The 20,684-nt window shown below is 41.5% G+C and overlaps 1 protein-coding gene and 1 non-coding gene across 2 annotated transcripts; one reads left to right on the top strand and one right to left on the bottom strand.

The window, feature by feature from the left end:
- Window positions 1–84: 84 nt before the first annotated feature.
- Window positions 85–20,130, bottom strand: Rbbp7 (RB binding protein 7, chromatin remodeling factor). The gene is made up of 12 exons (XM_006973222.4): window positions 19,285–20,130; window positions 18,227–18,371; window positions 11,211–11,356; window positions 10,334–10,507; window positions 9,088–9,203; window positions 7,510–7,670; window positions 6,786–6,912; window positions 6,577–6,654; window positions 5,486–5,562; window positions 3,602–3,659; window positions 1,313–1,423; window positions 85–542 (listed from the first exon to the last, which is right to left on the bottom strand). The coding sequence occupies exons 1-12, from the start codon at window positions 19,298–19,300 to the stop codon at window positions 474–476; spliced, it is 1,278 nt and encodes a 425-aa protein (XP_006973284.1). The 5' UTR covers window positions 19,301–20,130; the 3' UTR covers window positions 85–473.
- Trnaa-agc (transfer RNA alanine (anticodon AGC)) lies at window positions 14,463–14,535 on the top strand. The gene has a single exon. It is a non-coding gene; the product is annotated as a tRNA-Ala (tRNA).
- Window positions 20,131–20,684: the final 554 nt, after the last annotated feature.

Below are 20,684 nucleotides of genomic sequence, written 5' to 3'. Positions count from 1 at the left end.
CTATTTTTACCGGAGAAAGGAGATATGTATGGGAGCATGCACACACATCCACCCCTTCCCCAGCTTCTAAAAGAACAAACAAACTTTATTTTAAAACTTTATTTCTGCAAAGCCAATCAAGAAGTGTTGAAAGGAAAAAGTGTAAAAGTTATCCTTGCATATTTGGGAACTTCAGCAAGCACTTAAAAGTTTGAGAAAATGAGGACTTAACAGTTGAATCAAAGGCAATACCCAGCAACGTGTATTTTAAAACAATAATGATGTCCTTTCTTAAGCAACATTCCTTTTTTTCCCCTAATAGCTACAATATGATACAGTACGCAACAGCTCACTTGAAAGTGCTAGAATCAGAGGGTAAAGAACGCCATAAGCCATCCCACTTACATTTCCTACTATACAATGCCTTTTTGGCGCTTGATAAATCAAGCATTCATGTAGCAATACATTCAACAGAAACACCTCATACTTTGGGTTTAAGATCCTTGTCCCTCCAGTTCCGATGTCGTGACATCTGACTCTTCGTCATTGTAAATATTTTCAGCCTGGAGATAACCAAATAAATTCACAGGTAAAAACAGAATTTATATCTGTGAATATACATTTTAAAAGTTACTGTCAAATTTGTTTCTTCAGTGGCCAGTACCCTTTAAATTATTTGCCAGTATAGAATTCCCTAGATATACTTAGTCACCCACATACTATTTAGTCACTGTTCAGAAAAAGCATCGTCTGAAAACATTTTAAACATCACTTAGAGGGAGCAATGGTTAACTCAGAACCTTAGAAATGTCAAATATTTAGTGTTCCTCATTAGAATTCAGCATCTTTAAACACCTTAACATTTTCCTCCCATATCTTTCTTGTGTGACAGCACTGATACCAGAGACCAGAACAATGTCAAGACTCCAGCTAACAGTACGATAACAAACATCAAGCAGATGTTGTGCATGTTGTTTATATGAATGTGTGGATAAAATGGTATTATAATGATAAAGGTTTAAGAAATTTTAATTATTACTATTGTGTATACACATGTAAATGTGTGGAGGTCAGAAAACAACTTTGTGGAGTTGGTTCTATCCTTCCACTTCTACATGGGTTTCAGGCACTGATCTTATCATTAAGTCTTATGGTTTGTGAAACAAGTGCTTTTTTACCTGCTGAGCCCTTTTGTAGGCTCAGAAAAGGTTTCTTTAAACTGTTCCCATCCTATAACTTTAAAGTCACCTCAATAATGAAATATTTCTATTACACCCTATCACCTGGGAAACGGTTTTCCAAGAGTTATAAAAAAAAAAATATTTCAACTCACCATCTGCCATATCTGCATGATGTTATCTTCAGACACTGAGCAAATGACCCAAGGTTCATTGGGGTTCCAACTGAAGTCTGAAATCTTGGCAGTATGTCCTCCATGAATAAACTTAATGAAAAACAAAAGTCTTGGTTTCATATCCTTTCCTATCCTAAAGCTTCCAAGACTTTAAAATAGTTTCTAGAACAGTCTTCTTAGGCTGACCCACAATTTAGAGGTAGCATGACACGGGCTCTGTAATCTATTCCCACCCCCAATATTCTGAAATCTTTCGAACTTTCAGAAAAAGGACTAGAATACTACAGTGAACACCTGTATACTTTACCTAGACTCACCAAATACTATTTTGCTAATGTGTTCTGTCCACACATTCAAATGACTCAAGCAAGTTATTCATATATTAAATAGCAGGTAGGACATTGCATTCCTAAGTTCTCTGCCCATAAGAAAAACATTTTTCTGTAACCATGCCACCACTTCCAAACTGAGAACAATGAATAGTAACCAAGCATTTCCAACATGTCTGAGAATCTCCTGGTTTTTCTTTAGCCCTTTCACATTAGGCATCCTTCCCCTCCTTCAAATTCCCAAGGTATAATATAGAGACTTGGGCTTAAAAAAACAATACTGAGACTTTTAAGATCCAGACTGCAGCATAGACCAAGGATCTTTCCCCAAGAAATGTCAAAGGAAGAGATCTTATTTTCTCTAACAGACTACCTCATAAGGCACTGTGCCAGGCCAGGCGGCGATGGTGCACATCTTTAATCTCAGCACTCAGGAGGCAGAGGTAGGTGGGTCTACATGACTTTGAGGCCTACAGAGCAAGTTCCAGGACAGCCAGGGCTACACAGACAAACCATGTCACAAAAAAACACAACAAAAAAGGCCACTGTGTTTAATATGTTTCGTATCAGAACTTAGAGGACTTGATTCTTTGGAAGAACAAAAAGTTTGACTTTAGTTTGACAATGAGTTCTCTGTGAATTAGGTTATATTCAATCTAAATATAAAGCCCTAATCATTTAAATAAAACACCCCAATCATCTTATTTAAAAGAACATGAGATATAATCTCAGCACTTGAGACTGAGGCCTAGGCTAGAGATCTCCAAAAAAAGAAAAAAGGGAAAAACAACTTCCCCATTAAGTGAAATGGTATGGTAAACAGCTTTACAAATGAACAATCTCATGGCCCCCCACCCCACCCCCCAAAACAGGCTCTTGCTCTGTAAGCCAGGTTCAAGCCTCTGACCTCCCCCTTAGCTTTTACCTGTTGAACTACCTCTCTAGCTACTAATTTACTACTCTTAAATAGTAAGAGTACTATTTAACTTCAAGCGTTCTTTAAATACAGCAAAATCGTGATAGATTTTAAAAAGTATTTATGTGTATGTCTGAGTATGTACACGCGAATGCAGTGCCCATTCAGAGGGATCCCATCCAGAGGGATCCAAATGTGTTGGATCCCTCTGTAGCTAGAGTTAAGATTGTGAGCTACCTGGCATGGGCACTGGACTGAACTCTGGTCCTGTCAAGAGTAGTAGGTATTCTTAACTGCTTAGCTATCTCTAGCCCCCTAGTGGTTTATCTTAAGGACTATAAAATTACTGCAAATTCATAATATATAAAAGAGGAAACTGGCTGTAGACAAAGGCCTTTCTGAAAATGCTTTAAAAACCATGAAGGTTCTGGTTCACAAACAGGACTTCAGAATAAGTCATCCACAATAAAATATTTAGATGCCACCATCTTATGGTAGCAATTTATTGAGAAATAGTTTTACTTACCACCCCTGTTAGGACAACACACTGTTCCCTGTGGCCTCAAAATTCATGGCCTTCCTTTCCTACTTGAGCTTCCTGGGTTGGAGGATTATTCTTTAAGCAGCAATGATAATGAATGCCAAACATCCTGGTTTATATAAAGTTCCTATCATCCTTCTGCTTATTTCTTGCCTGAAGCTACTGGGCACAGGAGCCAAAGAAGATAGGGAGCTTACACAAAGTGGGAGTTGGTAAACACCTGGGACGTGGCCTTACTTACTGGCTTACTCTCAAAGATACTATATTCCAAGACCATAAGTTGTCTTCACTTAACTATTTCCAAAAACCTTCTGGGGCTCTATTTACTATTTTTGATAAATGTCAGAACCTAATCACAATAACCTCCTGGACTTTCTTTTTGAAATCACTGGCAAGCAAAACTTTGAAGCTCTGACCCATTCCTGAGATAGGCTAATGAGAAAATAATCCAGTGTGCATATGATATTTAATCTAATGCATACCAGGAGTTCTGGAGGCCCATCTTCCGCATCTTCTGCTGATTGTTCTTCTCCAATTTTACTATTAAGAAAGAGCATAAAGCCTTCATTACTGAAGTTTTCCATGAAGTTTTATCTTAAAATACATACATTTATTATAAAAGTATTTCTCTGTGAGAATCACTTAGGACAGTGGTTCTGAACCTAGGGGTTGGGTGACCCTGTCAGAGGTCACCTAAGACTGTCCAAAAACAGGTATTTATGACTTGTAACAGTAGTAAAACTACAATTATGAAGTAGCAATAAAAATAATTTTATGCCAGTGGTGGCACACATCTTTAATCCCAGCACTCAGAAGGCAGAGCCAGGCAGATCACTGTGAGTTCAAGGCCAGCCTGGTCTACAGAGCGAGATCCAGGACAGGCTCCAAAGCTACAGAGAAACCTTGTCTCGAAAAAAACAAAAAATAGTAATAATAATTTTATGGTTGGGGGTCACCACAACATGAGGAACTATATTAAAGGGTCGCAGCACTAGGAAGGTTGAGAAATACTGCTTTAGAACCACTGCTTTCGGAGCATTTATTTTTCTATTATTGTATTATGGATTGTTTTAATTCCTGGAAATGGGCTGGAGCCACTCATAATTAAAGCTGCAGAATGAAGAAATATTGCTCACAATAAACATTAGCTCAAAATTCCTTCAATATTTTAACTGTAGTTTTAGTACATCAGAATTAAAAGGAAAATACACATACAAAATTATACAGAACTAATGTGCAGCCTCTATACTCTTTAGGCCTTTTGCATTCCAGTACATCATATCTAAAGACATAACAGCTTTTAGCTATACAATGTATAAGCCAAGGAATGGTATGTCATGAGGGTTTTTTTTTGGGGGGGGTAGGCTTGAGCCCAGGGCCCCATACATGGTAGGCAAAAAGTATTCTATTGAGTTAGCCCCTCCCTCCCTCCTTGTCTGTCTGCCCCAGAGAAATTAAGTTTTCTTTGTCAGTTTGAGACAGGGTCAGATTATGTAGCCCCAAGCTGGCTTTGAACTTGTGGTTGTTTACTGTAGCCTTTGACCTGTGATCATAGCACTTTAAAGGCAGGAATATCAGAATTTGATGCCAGTCTGAGCTACACAAGCCTTCCCCCCACACACACACAAAACAAAAAACCCCAAACCAAATCCAATAGTTCTGCTTATATACTATGTGATTCCAATGAGACATAAAGCCAGTATTTTAATGCTTGTGGTGCTAGAGACTGAACTCCCCCTTGCATATGCTAGCTGTATCACTGACCTACATCACCCATAGTCATGTGTAGCAAAAAGGTGTTTTAATTAGCAAAATGAGTTTCATACTTGAGCAACAACAAAACAAGGCTGGAGAGTAGGCTCAGTAATTAAGAGCACTTGCTGCTCAAGCGGAACAGGGGTTTACTTCCCAGTACCTACATAATGGTGGTTTACAACTATCCATAATTCCAGTTCCAGCAGATCAGATGCTGTTTTCTACTATCTGTGGGCACCTGGCATGCATGTGTTGCATACACAGGCAAAACACTCATACAAAATTCATGAGCAATTTCTGGGTTTTTTGGCTTTTTCAACACAGGTTTTCTCTGTGTAGCAGCTCTGGCTGTCCTGAAACTCTGTAGACCAGGCTGGCCTCGAACTCACTGAGATCCACCTGCCTCTGCCTCGAGTGCTGGGATTAAAGGCATGCCACCACCACGTCCAGCATAAGCAATTTCTTATTTGCTGATTTACTTTTATATTACAGACAGTTAAAAGCTTACTGAAGTTGGATTAGCAAACTGCTTTCCTGGTTTATGAGCTCTATTACATAACCTGTCAGATTATCACATCAGTATAGTACCTCATCACCAGATCTTAAATTACCTTAAATCCCACACATTCAGGCGGCGATCAGTACCACTTGAAGCCAGAATAGTTTCATTATGTGGAGACCAGTGGACCTAGCAATAGATTATTTTGAAAACTTATTTAAAGAGTTCTCTGTTCCTTGATATTTAGCTATCATTCTAAACCGTATTTCCCCACCTCACACTCTGTCCATTTCTCAGCCCAGAGATCTCACTATCTAAGCTTTCAAGTAACCCCTAACCAACCACCTTGACGGTACTGAACCAAGTGCTTTGTGCTTATTCTACCAAGTCCTTAAGTATCTCTTGAAGGGCCCAGCCCCCCCCCCATCCTCCACCCAGGAAAGTCAAATTCTTTAGTACTGAAGAACTCAGGTAGACCCCAGAAAACCTTTTTAGACTCATAACCATCCATGAAACTGTTAAAGCTATTCAGTCTATCCTAACCTATAATCTCTATTCTAAAACCATGTATAACACCTTTTTACTAGTGGATCCACCACAGTGGCACTCTAAATGAAGAATCTTTGAAAAACATATTTCAAACTGATTGTTTTGGAAGAATATTTCTACTTCTGGACTGGGGGCTTCTCAAAAACAATGACAGCAACAAAAATCCATCACCCTGATAGTTTTACATAGTAGAACCAAAAAGAACTTTGAAAGGAAATTAATGTCCAATACCTCACCACCAAATAAAAGAAAAAAACTTGCCAGGTGGTGGTGGTGTACACCTTTAATCCCAGCACTCGGGAGGCAGAGGCAGGCGGATCTCTGTGAGTTTGAGGCCAACCTGCTACAGAGCGAGATCCAGGACAGCCAGGGCTACACAGAGAAACCCTGTCTCAGAAAAAAAACTAAAAATATTCCCCCTTTTCATAAAGTCACTAAAACATGACATAAAAATATCAGAAAACTGGGCTGGCAAGACAGCTAAATGAATCAAGTCCTTACCACAAAAAAAAAAAAAAAAAATTGAGTTCAGCCACCAGATCCCATAGTAGGAGAAAACTGAATCTCTCTGACCTCCCTCCACATGCATATTCCCATACAAATGCACACATTTATAAATAAAAATTTTAAGGACATCCAAAAACTGTCATATACCTGAAAGATTTCATCCTTATGCGATTCAAAGGTATGGAGTTTTAGTTTTAGATTGCGCAGGTCCCATAAAGCTACAGTCTATAGGGAAGAAACCAAATGAAAATCATTTCTATACTTTATGTATGACCTTTAAAATGCCTATTAAAGTACAAAACAACAGGGCTTAGTAAACACCAAGGGGAAAATTAAAAAAAAAAAACACATGAAACCTTATCTGCAGAGCCAGTTGCTAGAATGAACTCGCTGTAGGGATTGAATGAGAGGCAGTTGACCTCAGCAGTGTGTGCATCCACCAAATGGCTTGGCTTAGAAGTAGTATTGGATCTGGTGTCCCATCTGAAACACAAAAGGACAAGACAAGGCATACAACACCCTACCACTCCCAAACACTTGGCTCAGGAGAGGCTATTCCTTTCTGCACAAGCTATGATGTGCTTACCCATTCACAAATACATAAACCACACACAGCTTGCAATTTAGTTTTCTGACTACTAAATGACACATTTTAAACCTCCAGGTAACAACTGGGGCTATTATTTCTAGTTCCTTTTCATTGGATTTCTAATCTTAATTACCTACCATTTTAGGTATATAAAAAATAGACCACAGAATAATGTAATAATTTTTAACTATATTTATCCTTGTTAAATTTCAGTATATTGTTCTCCTTCTCAGTACTACAGCAGTTACTTATGAAACATTTTTAATTTTAATGCAGCTTGATGGCCACACCCTGATAGAAACATTCTCTTCCTCCGTGGTCTCTCTAATCAGTTACTCTGGATCTCAAATTTAGACTTTGTCACCATTCAAGCAATTTCTCATTTTTAGACCACAACATAACTTTCAAGAAATAGGATTCAATCAGTCTACCCATCACTGATGGTCACATCCAGATCACCCATAAAGGTTCCACTGAACCTTCCATCTTACATCATAAGTTTCTGATCATCAGCAACAGATCCAAACAAGGACTCATGCAGAAGATGCCAGGCCACATCCTCTACAACAGCTGAGTGGCCAGTAAAGATTGCTTTAGCATCCACAATTTTGCCTTCCTTTGGTCCTGCATTTATATCCCACAGGCAGACAGTCTAAGGGAGAAGAAAAAAAAAGAACTAAAGCTATGAAAATGCCAGATTTAAAAGTTAACATCACATCTTATTCAGGGACATATTTATCTCCCTAAAACCAAATAGACAATTACTACTGTGGTTTATTATCAACCAGAACTAAATAGTAAGATCCTACTGTTGAAGACAACATATCCTAAGGTTATAGGACAGAGAAATCTAGCTGGAACTGAGCCAGAAGATTTCACTTTCTTGCTAGCCCTCCTGGTGCCAGAAGGGTAGAAAAGTCATTAACAATCTTGTTCAGCTCTGAATTCCGTATACCAAGGCAAGATGTACACACTGGTGCAACAGTGGCAAGACTGTTAGAGAAGTAACTGATCACTTTATATGTATGTAAGAGGCCCATTCAATGGAAGGGAAATATTGTACTGTAAACCTATCAAAGCCCATGGTTTAGGCCATAGGCCTCAGTGGGTTAGCTACAGCTGTTGTTAGCAGAAGAAAAGCAAAGAGTAACTGCTTAACATCTATGGAATTTCCTTTGGGGACACCTAATGAAAATAAGTCTAAAATTAGCAGCAATGGATATAGAACTTTTGAACAAATTAAAACCTGTTGAGTTTTACACTTAAATAATAAATGAAAAAATTAATCTGCCAGTATTCTTTTAAACAATGGTAACCCTCCAATCTTCAAAAGAGCTTTGTGATATACTAAGCCTCTAATAGCGTAGTCTGCAGTCATTGTCTTAAAACTTAGGAAAATGTTAACACAACAATCTTGGCATTATCTTAGTGGCACACACCTTTAATCCCAGCACTCGGGAGGCAGAGCCAGGCGGATCTCTGTGAGTTCGAGGCCAGCCTGGGCTGCCAAGTGAGTTCCAGGAAAGGCGCAAAGCTACACAGAGAAATCCTGTCTCAAAAAAACAAAAAAAAAAAAAAAGAGAGAGAGAGAAAAAAAAGTTTCCATCTCTACAGAGATTCTTTAGCTTAGATCTATCTATGACACTTTCATCACTCTTATAAGATACAGTAGATTACGAAAAAACATGGGGGGCTGGAGAAATGGCTCAGTGGTTAAGGCACTGGCTGCTCTCCCAGAAGTCTTGAGTTCAATTCCCAGCAACCACATGGTAGCTCACAATCATCTGTAATGATATCTGGTGCCCCCTTCTGGCCTGCAGGCAGAACACTGTATACATAATAAACCTTTACAAAAAAAAAAAAAAAGAAAGAAAAAGAAAAAGAAAAAACACGCCTTTAATCCCAGCACACTCAGGAGGCAGAGCCAGGTGGATCTCTGAGTTTGAGGCCAGTCTGATCTCCAAAGCGAGATCCAGGACAGGGACCAAAACTACATAGAGAAACCCTGTCCCGAAAAACCAAAAAAAGAAAAAGAAAGGAAGAAAGAAAAGAAACAACATGGTTCTTACATGGTCATCAGATGCACTCAGGAGATGTCCACTCAAATTAGAATTCCAGGAAAGACCATAGCCTTCCTTTTGATGACCTCTCAATCTAAGATCAGGATTACATTCTCCACTTGGATCTAAGAGAAAAAAGAAACACATTAACCACTAAGTTATCCGTTTATCAGACTTGGTAAGAGCCAAGTTTCAGACTCCTTCACTGATTGAGCCATAACAGCAATTCTACAAGAACAATGGCTACATCTAGCCCACAACTATTCTGACTGGTTTGGGAAAACTTAATATTATCACCAATACAGAAATGTTGAAAAATACACCTATTCCATAAATTTGTATATTTGGAACCCTATCATCTCACCCCAAAGCATTTTTTAGAAGTATATCTAATATAGCAGCAGGTCTGGCCATTAACTTAGCCCTGGGGTAGCCTGAAATCATGAATGACCCTTGGCCAACCTCTCAGAATGTGACATGCTCAGAGCAGTGAAGGCATGCTGTAGCAACTTGTTGTAGGACTGTTTACCAAGGATTCATCTAACTTCACTGTTGAAGCTATTGGTTTTCATTACCATGAATGTACAAGGAGTGTGTGACCAGATTTCCATTAGAAACTCCAGACCCTGGGACTCAAATAGGCTTCTCTGTACAGTCACTTAGCACATATTCCTGTGGTTTTTCTGCTATAGAAAAGACGTGTCCTGTTTGACCCCAGAAAGGAAGTATTCAGAAGCCTGTGTATGTTCCCTCTGGAGACTTGTCTACTGCATTTCTACCTGACTGATGTCTTTTTTCTTCTGCTTTTGCTCTGGATCCTTTGCTGTAATAAACCACACCTACAAGTAACCTGCAATTGGGTTCCTCTGGCGAATTACCCAATTTGAAGGTGGTTATGGGATTCTCCAATTTGTAAACCTTTAAATATTACACAGTATACTACTGTTTTTTTTAACTTATTTTGTGTATAGGTATTTGGTCTGCATGTATGTATGTGTACCACATACATATGTGGTGCCCAGAGGCCAAAATGTGTTGAATCTCCTAGAACTAGTGTTACAGAGGACTGTGAGCTGCCATGTGGGTGCTGGGATTCAACCCCAGATCCTCTGGAAGAACAGCTAGAGGTCTTAATTGCTGCTAAGCCATCTAGTCAGCCTCCACAGCACAGTGTTTTAAATGATTTTTAAAATATGATCTTCTCAAATCAAAAAGATGTTCACTTAAGTAATGGCCTGGCTTTATTATTACATACCTGGTTTAGCAGGATGTTTTGTATAGTCAAAAACCAACACATCAGATGATGGTGTTTTGGTGGCAATGATGTGAGGATTCTGTGGCATATAACGAGCACGGTTTACTTCTCCTTCATGATTAATTTTAATTTCACATTCAATTTTTCCTGTTACGGAACCAAAGCCACCAAATTCTAAAGTGAGGGGACATAAACAAAAAAACATACTCAGGATTAAAACTCACAAGTCATTTAACTCAATCACCCAACAGATTTTACCCTGACAGAATAGAACACGAACTGAGGAGAAAATCTCCAAAATATAGGCTATGTGCCATATGAAAATTTATTCTCAAAGCTCATTTGCATTATAGTGATTTCTACCTCATAAGTTAATAAACTTCTACCTTGGATATAAAAAAAATTTTAAGCTGGGGATGGGGGGAGCAGAGGCAGGGGGATTTCTGTGAGTTCAAGGCCAGCCTGGTCTACAGAGCAAGTTCCAGGACAGGCTCCAAAGCTACACAGAGAAATCTTGTCTTGAAAAAAACCAAAAACCAAAATCCAAAAAAATTAAAACTAGGCTTTCATTGTTAAGATGTGAATATTCACAAAAAAATCTTACTTTCTGTACCGATGCATATGGCTTTTTTTTTTATCATTCCTAACTGCTGAGTAGTACTTTAAACATACCATAATGTACTTAACCAATGATCCTATAATCCTAAATTTTTAATCCTGTCAATGTTATTGTGAAAACCTCACACACATGCTGGGTCAATAGTTCTTTAAAGTTACATTGCTAAGCCAAAAGCTCACAGTATAAAATTTGAATATACAAGCTTTGAAGGAGGAATATTTCCTTTGACATCAATACTGGAATATGTAGTATACCCACCTCCCTTGTCACTCTCACAATGGGAAGCATCAAACTGCGCATCATCATTAGGAATATGGACTCGAGCAACCACCAGATGATTCTGCTCATCAGATGTATGAGTGCCCAGCACTAGCCAATGAAGGGCATAATCCTTTCCTTCTGGTCTGTTTAGGAGAAAAAAAGTCACACCAACCCTATATGAATTTTTCAATTACTAACAAATTCAGTCTATTTCCCTCAAAACACATTAAAATTTCTCTAGCAAATATATACTGAGTACCAACTACAAACCTGCTTCCCATCTAGTTACCAACTTTATTATCCCCATATTTTCAAATATATGAAAACATTCTATATGAAGAGGGTTTGGTTTTTCTTTGCCCTGAAAAGTTCTCTTCCTTGGCCTCAATTATCATCATGAATGCTACCTTTCCTAGAGCAGCACTCTTGAGGACAATAGATCGACTCACCAAACACACCAACATCTACATAGTAGTCCATCACTAGTCCTATACACATATACTCTAACTTCCTACTAAAATTATACCTTCAGCCCCCTAGAAACATTTTAATATGCTATATGTTTCTGTTTTTCCAGTATGAGGCAATGAAGTAGAATGGAACGAGTTAAGTGTTAAATCAGGAAAAATGAGTTTATATCCTGGTTCAAACTAAAACTAGCTATATGCAACTATTTAAAGCACAATCTCCCTCTGGTCTCATTATCACCTAAAAAAATAGGTTAAGTACAAATGGTATGATATACATAAAACCATTTATTTGTGTTTATGATGCCTATGCAATGGACATTTTTTTTTTTTTTTTTTTGGTTTTTCGAGACAGGGTTTCTCTGTGTAGCTTTGCGCCTCTCCTGGGACTCACTTGGTAGTCCAGGCTGGCCTCGAACTCACAGAGATCCTCCTGGCTCTGCCTCCCGAGTGCTGGGATTAAAGGCGTGCGCCACCACCGCCCGGCTTGCAATGGACATTTTCAATGTAACTGTTTTTATTATTTTGTCCTATGGAAACTCACCTTAAAGCTGAAAAATTTGCCAGTGCCTCTTGGCACCTTGATCCAAACAGTGCTTTTTGTATTGCTACATATCAATACTGCTTTCCCACTTGTCTTTTATATATATAGTACAAAAAATTTTCAACTGTGTTCCATGGTCCCACAAAAGGTATCAGTGACTTAGTAACAAAAGGTTTAGAGGCTATTTAGTAATAACTTAAAAAATTGAGTTCTGTCAAGTTCAAGTTTGGCTTATGACAAAACAACATACACAACTCCTGAAGAGAATAGGTAGCCATAGCTAAGCAATAGTAACTTTTAGGGGTATTAGTTGATGCATGTATAGTTAAGCCAAAAATACGATATGGCTTGGGGCAGGGACAGGCATGTACACACTTATTTTACTCAGCAAAAATAACTTAGATAATTTAGGCCCCAGCTGGGTGGCCTACATCTATAATCTCAACTATTCATGCTGCTCAGGCAGCAAGATCACAAGCTAAGGCCTACAGGACCATGCAATGAGTTCAAGGCCAGTGTGCACAACTAAGCAGAGACCCTGGCTCAAAACAAAGTGTTGGGGATATAGTTGGTGATACAGCATTCAATTCCCATGCATGAAACCCTGGGTTCAATCTCTAGTGCTGGGTGGAGGAGGCCCTAAAATAATGTACTTTAGGAGGACTTGGGACAAATCAAAACCTTTACAGACAAATCAAAACCTTTACAGGGATGTGACTTAAAAACAAAGTAATCTTAAATAGATCTCATAAGGGACTTGCTATGGAGAAGAAAAATACAAAAGTGACTATTTTAGTGGGGTTAAGGAAGAAAATGAAGACCAGTAAATATAATAAAAGCAGGTAGATAAACAGTTTAGTTTATCATAGGACCTTTTTAAGAAAGACCTTTCTAAGAAGCTAAACTGGGGGAAATCTTAAAAATTTCTCTGGAATCAAATTAAAACATTCCAGTTTCACACAACTTGATTACATACGGATTATTTCCTTTTTACTAAAAATCCTTTTATCTCCATCATTAAAAACACAACCTACTGGGCTGGAGAGATGGCTCATCAGTTAAGAGCACTGGCTGCTCTTCCAGAGGTCCTAAGTTCAATTCCCAGCAACCACATGGTGGCTCACAACCATCTGTAATGAGATCTGGTGCCCTCTTCTGGCCTGCAGACATACATGCAGACAGAACACTGTAGACATAATAAATCTTTTTTTAAAAAAAAACAAAAAAAACAAAAAAAACACTTTACTCAATTATTGGGCAAGCCTCAATGAAACATTTCACTATTAGGATAAGATTTTATACTGTATCAAGAGGATAATAGAAAAATAAGTAATAAATAAAAAGGGAAAAAACAAAAACAAAAAGAACACACACACAACCCACAACCTACTTTCCTAACTTATATTATTTTCTTTAATATTGGACACACTCAGAAGCACTGATAAATCTATGCAGGGTGTGGTGGTGCACAATCCCAATACTCCAAGGCTGAGGCAGATCTCTGTGAGTTTGAGAACCCCCCTCCCTGGTCTATATAATGAGGTCCAGGTCAGACAGAGCTACAGAGTGAGCTAGACCCTGTCTCAAGCATAAAAATATGCTCTATTACAAGACTGTTTTCAGCCAGGCGGTGGAATTCACTCTGTAGACCAGGCTGGCCTTGAATCCAGAGATCTGCCTGCCTCTGCCTCCCAAGTGCTGGGATTAAAGGCATACGCCTCCACCGCCCAGCTCCAATACATTCTTTTTTTTAATTAAGAATTTATTCATTTTACATACCAACCACAGATCTCCCTCTCTTCCCTCATCCCGCTCTCCTCCCCAATCCACTCCCCCATTCCTTCCTCCAAAAAGATAAGGCCTCCCATGGGGAGTCAGCAAGCCTAGTACATTTAGATGAGGCAGGACCAATCAAGTCAACAACTTGCAACCATAAAAAAATCCCAGGAACTGAATGGTAGAGGTTATCAGTGGCTACATAGTGAATTTGAGGTCAGTAGGTCTCAAAAAAAAGATAACAAAACCAGGTCTTCTTATTCTAGCTACTCAGAAGCTAAGGCAGGAGGATTCCACAGTTCAAGGCCACCCCCAACCACAGAGACTTTATTTCAAAATGAAAACAACATGTATTTTTTTTTTAAAGTTTACGGATGCTTGGCGGTAGTGTGCTTGACTAGTAATCATGAGGCCCAGGATTCAATCTTCAAAACAAAAACAAAAACAAAAAAAAGATAGGGGTTGGGGATTTAGCTCAGTGGTAGAGCGTTTGCCTAGCAAGCACAAGGCCCTGGGTTCAATCCTCAGCTCCAAAAAAAAAAAAAAAAAAAGGGAGGACAATATACTTCTATATTCTATAAAGATGGGCAAGAAATTGAAAACAGCTGCCTCTGCTAGGGGAGGAGGAATTAATATATGACGTGGAAGGGGACTTACTTTTCACACTTATGTACTGATTGTTACCTAAGAAATTTTTCAGTAAAGAACAAGAATATAATTCAGTGGTAAAGTGCTGCCTTGGATGCTGCTAGATTCACTCCCCAGTTTATAAACACTTAAAAAAAACACTCAATCAGTTATTTGGGCAAGTCCAGGTAATCATTACAAAGCATGTTGAATATAGGCAGAAAAACACGAGGGGGTAGAGTAGGGTCTTGTTACTCAAAGACAGGCATTTTGTAAAAATCAGCCAACATTTTCACCACTGTATATGGTGATAAAGTACCAATCACTTCATACCCTCAAAATGAAACCCCACAAAGCAGTCCTCAATATTCAATAATTTGTGTGCTTTGCATTTTCTTATAACCTACAACTGTCTCAATTGAAAATACAGTGTAGGAGCCGGGCGGTGGTGGTGCACGCCTTTAATCCCAGCCCTTGGGAGGCAGAGGCAGGCGGATCTCTGTGAGTTCAGGCTGGCCTGGTCTACAAAGTGAGTTCCAGGAAAGGCACAAAGCTATACAGAGAAGCCGTCTCGAAAAAAACAAAAACAAAAATACAAAAAAAAAAAAAAAAAAGAAAAGAAAAGAAAAAGAAAATACAATGTAGGGCTGGAGAGATGGCTCAGCGGTTAAGAGCACTGGCTGCTCTTCCAGAGGTCCTGAGTTCAATCCCCAGCAACCACATGGTGGCTCACAACCATCTGTAATGAGATCTGGCGCCCTCTTCTGGCCTGTAGGTATACATGCAGTAAGAAAATTGTATACATAATAAATCAATCTTTAAAAAGAAAAAAAATAAGATTTAAAAAATACACTGTAAAATTATTTTAGGCTACATATAGATTAGGGTCGCATCCCAGAGAAAACTCATTAAGTGTATGTAAATAAAACTCTTCCAAATACAGATTCTGGTCCCAAACACTTCTTAAGGGACATTCAGCCTTATTTTTAAAAACTTTATGTAAAACACATCATAGGTAACATTAAAAATAGTTTGTACTGGGTATGATGGTACAAGCTTTAATCCCAGCACTCTGGAGACAGAGACAGGCAGATCTCTAAGTTTTAGGCCAGTCAGAGCTACATAGTGAGACCACGTCTAAAGAAAAAAAGCTTTCATTAAAGTCCAAATAAAGAGGTACTTAAACCCTTAAAATTATTTCTAAACAGCCAAGCTGTATTGACACCAGCCTTTAATTTCAGCACTAGGGAGGCAGAGGCAGGGGGATCTCTGTGAGTTCGAGGCCAGCCTGGTCTACAGAGTGTGTTCCAGAACAGCCAGGGCAGTTACAGAGAAACCTTGTCTCAAGAAAAAAAAATATGTCTGAACAAGCCAGGAATAGTGATGCACACTTTTAATCCCAGCAGTCTGGAAGCAGAGGCAGAAGTATAACAGTTCTAGGCTAGTCTATCTACACAGTGAGTTCTAGGCCAACCAGGACTACATAGTGAGACCCTGTCTTTAAAGTAAGTTAAAAACAGGATGAGGTAGAAGAATTAACATCAATCACTTAACTATGTTTTTACTCTACACAAGATACTTAACATACAAGACCATATTTAATTCCCCCAAATGTATGTAGTAAGTTGGTACTACTAACATCTTCAGTTATCTGTAGATGAGACAACTAAGGGAGACTGAGTCTAAACAACCTGCCTTAGCACACAAAGGGAGTAAGCAGAGGCAAGATTCAAACCCAGGTCTGTAACCTTTAAGTCCCCATTCTTTTCTATTATGCTGTAGTTAAGTTTAAAAGGTTTAAAAAGAACCATAAACTGTTAAAGATTTTAAGTCCTGAATAACAGGAAGACAAAATAAGACAAATGAAATGAAATTCCAATGAACCTGAATACTTTTGTGTATAGGTTCATGGTTTGTTGTTGTTTTTTTTACTGTTTCAAGATTTATTTTAAGCATATGGATGTTTTGACTGCATTTATGTCTGTCTGGTCATCACATGCATGACTCAGGCCTGCTTAAGTCAGAAAAGGGCATCAGATCCCCTGGAACCTGAATTACAGAAGGTTATGAGACACCAGGTGGGTGCTGGGAATCAAATCCAGGTATTCTTTAAGAACAGCCAGTGCTCTTAACCACAGAGCCATCTCTCTGGCCCTTTGTTTTTTTTGAAACAAGAGTCTTACAATGTACCTCAGGCAGGCTTATAACTTGGAATTACCGCCATGTGCCACCACACCCAGCTCAATCTTTTTATTTATTGTGTATGCAACAGTGGGTATGTGGAAATCAGAGCACAACTTGCAAGAGTGGGTTCTGGAGACTGAATGTGGTCCTCAGGCTTGGAGGCAAGTACCTTCTACCATGCTGAGCCAGCTTGCCAGTCTTCAGTCTATTTTAGAACCTGCTCAAAAACAGCTCAGCCACAGAGCACATGCCTACCATGCTAAGGCCCTGGGTTTGGCTCACCCACAGTGCTGAAAAAAAATGCTTATAAGCCCCCATTATTTAGCCATTCAAGACTCTTCTCACATGTATACATTTAGATTTTTAAAATGAACTTTTAGTATTAAATAAAAAACCTTGCAAATAAAAAAAAAAAATCAAAATTTTCAGATTGTAAGTCCCCATCTGTTAAGTTGATGTTCATGTATGGAATCTAGCAATTACAAGTAACTTTACTTAAAAATGGCTTCCTTTTGCAACTGGTCACAAAATCTTCCTTGTATATTAGTTTTATTTAATCCTAATAATAGACTCACAACACAAAAATTCAATATACTTTTAAGGTATGTGGCCATATTCCTATTGGAAAAGGTGCATGCCTATGTAAGAAAGGTAGTCTAATGCAGGCGGAGCCTTGATTCTGGAGCCAACCGGTTTTGGTTGGTTGAGCCCTGGTTTGTAAAGCCAGGCAATCACCAGTAGTGTGCGCCTGAGTATAGTACTTGTCAGCCCTTTTTCCTCGTTGATAAATCTAGAATGATAAAATGTACCTCTATCGAAGTTCTGTCCTAATCTAAGTGCTCAGCAAATATCATCAATTATGCCAGAGAAATTTTACAAATAAATATTCCAGACAAGGACTTAACAAGAATCTCAACCTAAATTCCATACTGAAAAAAAAAGACACCTTTTTTTTGGTCAACTATTGCCAAATTCCGATTCTCTTTTGCTAGTAACTTAATATATATTTACTTTAAGCATCATATAAATGTTGCAGTTAACAAAAATCCATCAAGCCACAATAGCTTTTGTTATGTATGTAATCTTTCCTATCAAGTATGAAAATAATATATCGGTCTGGAGTCCAGGGATGCTATCCCAATACAGACCATGGAATGCCATAATATTCAGCACTTCCTATAAACGTCATTAGTCTCACAATAGATTCTTCTCTCCCCTCAATATCACACTTCTACGCCAGAAATCATCTCAGAAATCTTAAGTTTTGAACATAAAAATCACTTACCACCTCACCACGAACTAACCAATTACATATTTATGTTCTGTGTGTAAAACACCAAAAAAAAAAAAAAGACCTAGAAAATTCTAAACGGCACTTAAATCTACGCAAAATAAAAGTTGCCAGAAACCCTTACTTAGTCACTTCAGGAAGCCACTGAACGGTAAGACTGGGCCACTGAAGAGCATGGGTCATAACCAGGTCATACAGAAACGGTGTATTCTTCTTCCAGATTTTATATTCTTCGTTGATGACACGCTCCTCCACAGTATCTTCAAACACTGAAATTTGGAGAAAGCCCGCAATTAAGTGGCTGAGAAGGATCGAAGTCAAACTATGGATACGGATACTGGAGGTCACCTCGAAATGGCCACACCTTATCTATTCTTTCCTTTTACCTATTATGTGCGCACGAACTGCTTTTCTAGAAAGTGAAGAGAATATTAACACCAGGAAGCCTTTTCACCCCCCCCCCTTCAGGATTAGTATTTCCTGCGTTTAACGAATCGGGTCATTAATTGCACTAACACCGAGATTTCCAGCCTTTTATAGCTGTTCCCACCTGTTCTAAGATGACCCGCATTGTAAAGGGGCGCCACAACCCACTTGAAGAGACAAATCCACGTGTAGCCGAACCCCACAGGCCTGCTTCCTCCATCCCCGCTTCAGAGGAGGCCCCAGCTCCCACCACGCCAGCATCGGCAGCCATAGTCCGGCGGGCTCCAGCGCCTCCCCCACCCCCCCCCTCCCATCACGGACAAGGGCCGCGACCCCGCGACGGACGGACAGCGAACATGCGCACGGGAAGAATCCGCGGGCGCTTGCTTCACCGCGGCGACCGCCTGCGCCCCCGGAGCCAAGGGCGCGCGCGGGAGGGGAGCTAGGCCGCGGAGAGGGTGGGGTGGGGTGGGGTGGGGTGGGGGAGGGGGCCTACCCCTCGGCCCCGCGCCCGGCTCCGGAAGTGCTCGCAGCCCTCCTCCAGCAGGCCCCCCGTCCCGCGCAGGCCCCCTCCAGGCGCGCGCCCAGCCTCGCGTCCAGCCCCGCCCCCTGCTCCTCACGCCAATTCGCGCCTTTCGCCGGCGTGTGCCGAGGCCTCCCGTGCCCCCCGCCGCCCGCCCGCCCGTCCGTCCGTCCGCCCGCCCGCCCGCCGCCCCCCGCCGCCCCGGCGCGCGCCGCCCCGCAGGGCCTCCTTACTCTCTTTACTCGCCATCTTGCGTCGGGTCGTTCGCCCCCCTTTGCCGCCTCGGACTTCTCTCGCTTAGCCAAGAGCAGCCCGAACGCAGGCGCTCCTGCCTTTTCCAAGCACGTCACGCACTCCTAGCTCGGAGAGCCTGAGCGTGGCCTGGCCGCCTGGGTGCTCCCCCCCAGACGCCGCGTCCTTCTCCGCTGCCTCCTCCCTGCTTGCGGGGCCCGAGGTCTGAGACGCTCTGCTCTCTCGCCAAACTTGGAACGAGACTTTTCAACCCGCGCCTTTCAGCCCGCCCAGGCAGCTGTGCGCAGGCGCACCCGCCCTGGGAACGCGGCGAGGCGGTGGAGAGGCGGGCCTGGGAGCCAACGGCTCCGCGACCTCGACCAATCGCGTGCGGCGGGCGGGCTTTCCACGTCTTCGGAGGCGGGCTGCTCACGAGTGGGTGGGACCTTGCGCGGCAGGAAGTTCCCGAGGCGCAGGCGCCAGGCGTCGCTCGGCGCTCCCAAGGCTGCCCGCGGGGGCGGCTGGGGCCGCGCGGGGGTGGGGCGGATGGGAGCGCGGTGTGCAGGCTGCGCGGGGGCTGCGAGCCTCGGGGCCAAGAAGCCCTGGGGCCCGCGGGGCGTGGTTGCTAGAAGCAGCAGCAGCAGCGGTGGCGGGGGTGCGAGGGGGGCAGGGAAGCTGCCGCCGCCTCAGCCAAGCGAAATCTCAGAGCTAGCGAGGAAAATGGTTTCCTAGTCTCGAGAGATTACAGTGCCCTCAAAGTCTCCCGGATAATCACGGACATGCAGTTGTTTTTTTTTTTTGTGCACCCCTCAAAGGCTCTCCTCTCGCCATTTTCAAGGGCCCCGCTCGAGCCAAGGCGGCGACGATTGTCATAAACGAAAGGGACCTTTAGGAGAGACCGTGGGCGTTTTTCTGCCTTCAGCGGGGCCGGCCTGTTAAGCTAAATATAAAGCCTGCGATGGCACAGGCCTCCGGTTCACCCATGGCCTAAAGCTGACTTAAATGACTTGTTGTTTGTTCGCCCGTTTGCGTCCTTAACATCCTGGTTTGTTGGCTTCGGGCTGCCGGGGATTTTTGTCCCTGCCCGGGCTTTCCTATTTCAGTTCCTGCCTAGGCCCCTGCTGAGTCATTCTTGTCCCCTGAAGGGGTCCCATCTTGACCCCGCTGCTGGCCTGCTGAACTGGAGAGAGCTGGCCTGGCCTAATCCAGGCCTGCATCCCTGAGTTCTGCTATGCTGTGGCGCTTTACGGCCCGGAGAGTGTGGGACGGCGGGGGAGGGGAGGAGGCATGGCCGAGAAAGAGAGCCACATGATCCACCGGGAGCCGGAGAGGAGAAAAGGAGGGCCAGAGCAGAGGGGCCCAGGCGCCTACGCTGAAAGGGAGCCGCAGTCTACATCTAGAC

This window comes from Peromyscus maniculatus, chromosome X (assembly GCF_049852395.1).
Source record: "Peromyscus maniculatus bairdii isolate BWxNUB_F1_BW_parent chromosome X, HU_Pman_BW_mat_3.1, whole genome shotgun sequence".
NCBI lineage: Eukaryota > Metazoa > Chordata > Mammalia > Rodentia > Cricetidae > Peromyscus > Peromyscus maniculatus.
Note: the sequence above shows the minus strand (reverse complement) of the source record. Positions and strands in the feature narration are given on the sequence as shown.

Bases quoted from the DNA above. Each gene is read 5' to 3' on its own strand.
- Rbbp7 (XM_006973222.4), bottom strand. The intron at 10,508-11,210 runs GTGGGTATACTA...CCCTCACTTTAG, and splicing joins TTGTGAGAGTGACAAGGGAG to AATTTGGTGGCTTTGGTTCC. The intron at 9,204-10,333 runs GTATGTAATAAT...TTTTTCTCTTAG, and splicing joins AAAACATCCTGCTAAACCAG to ATCCAAGTGGAGAATGTAAT.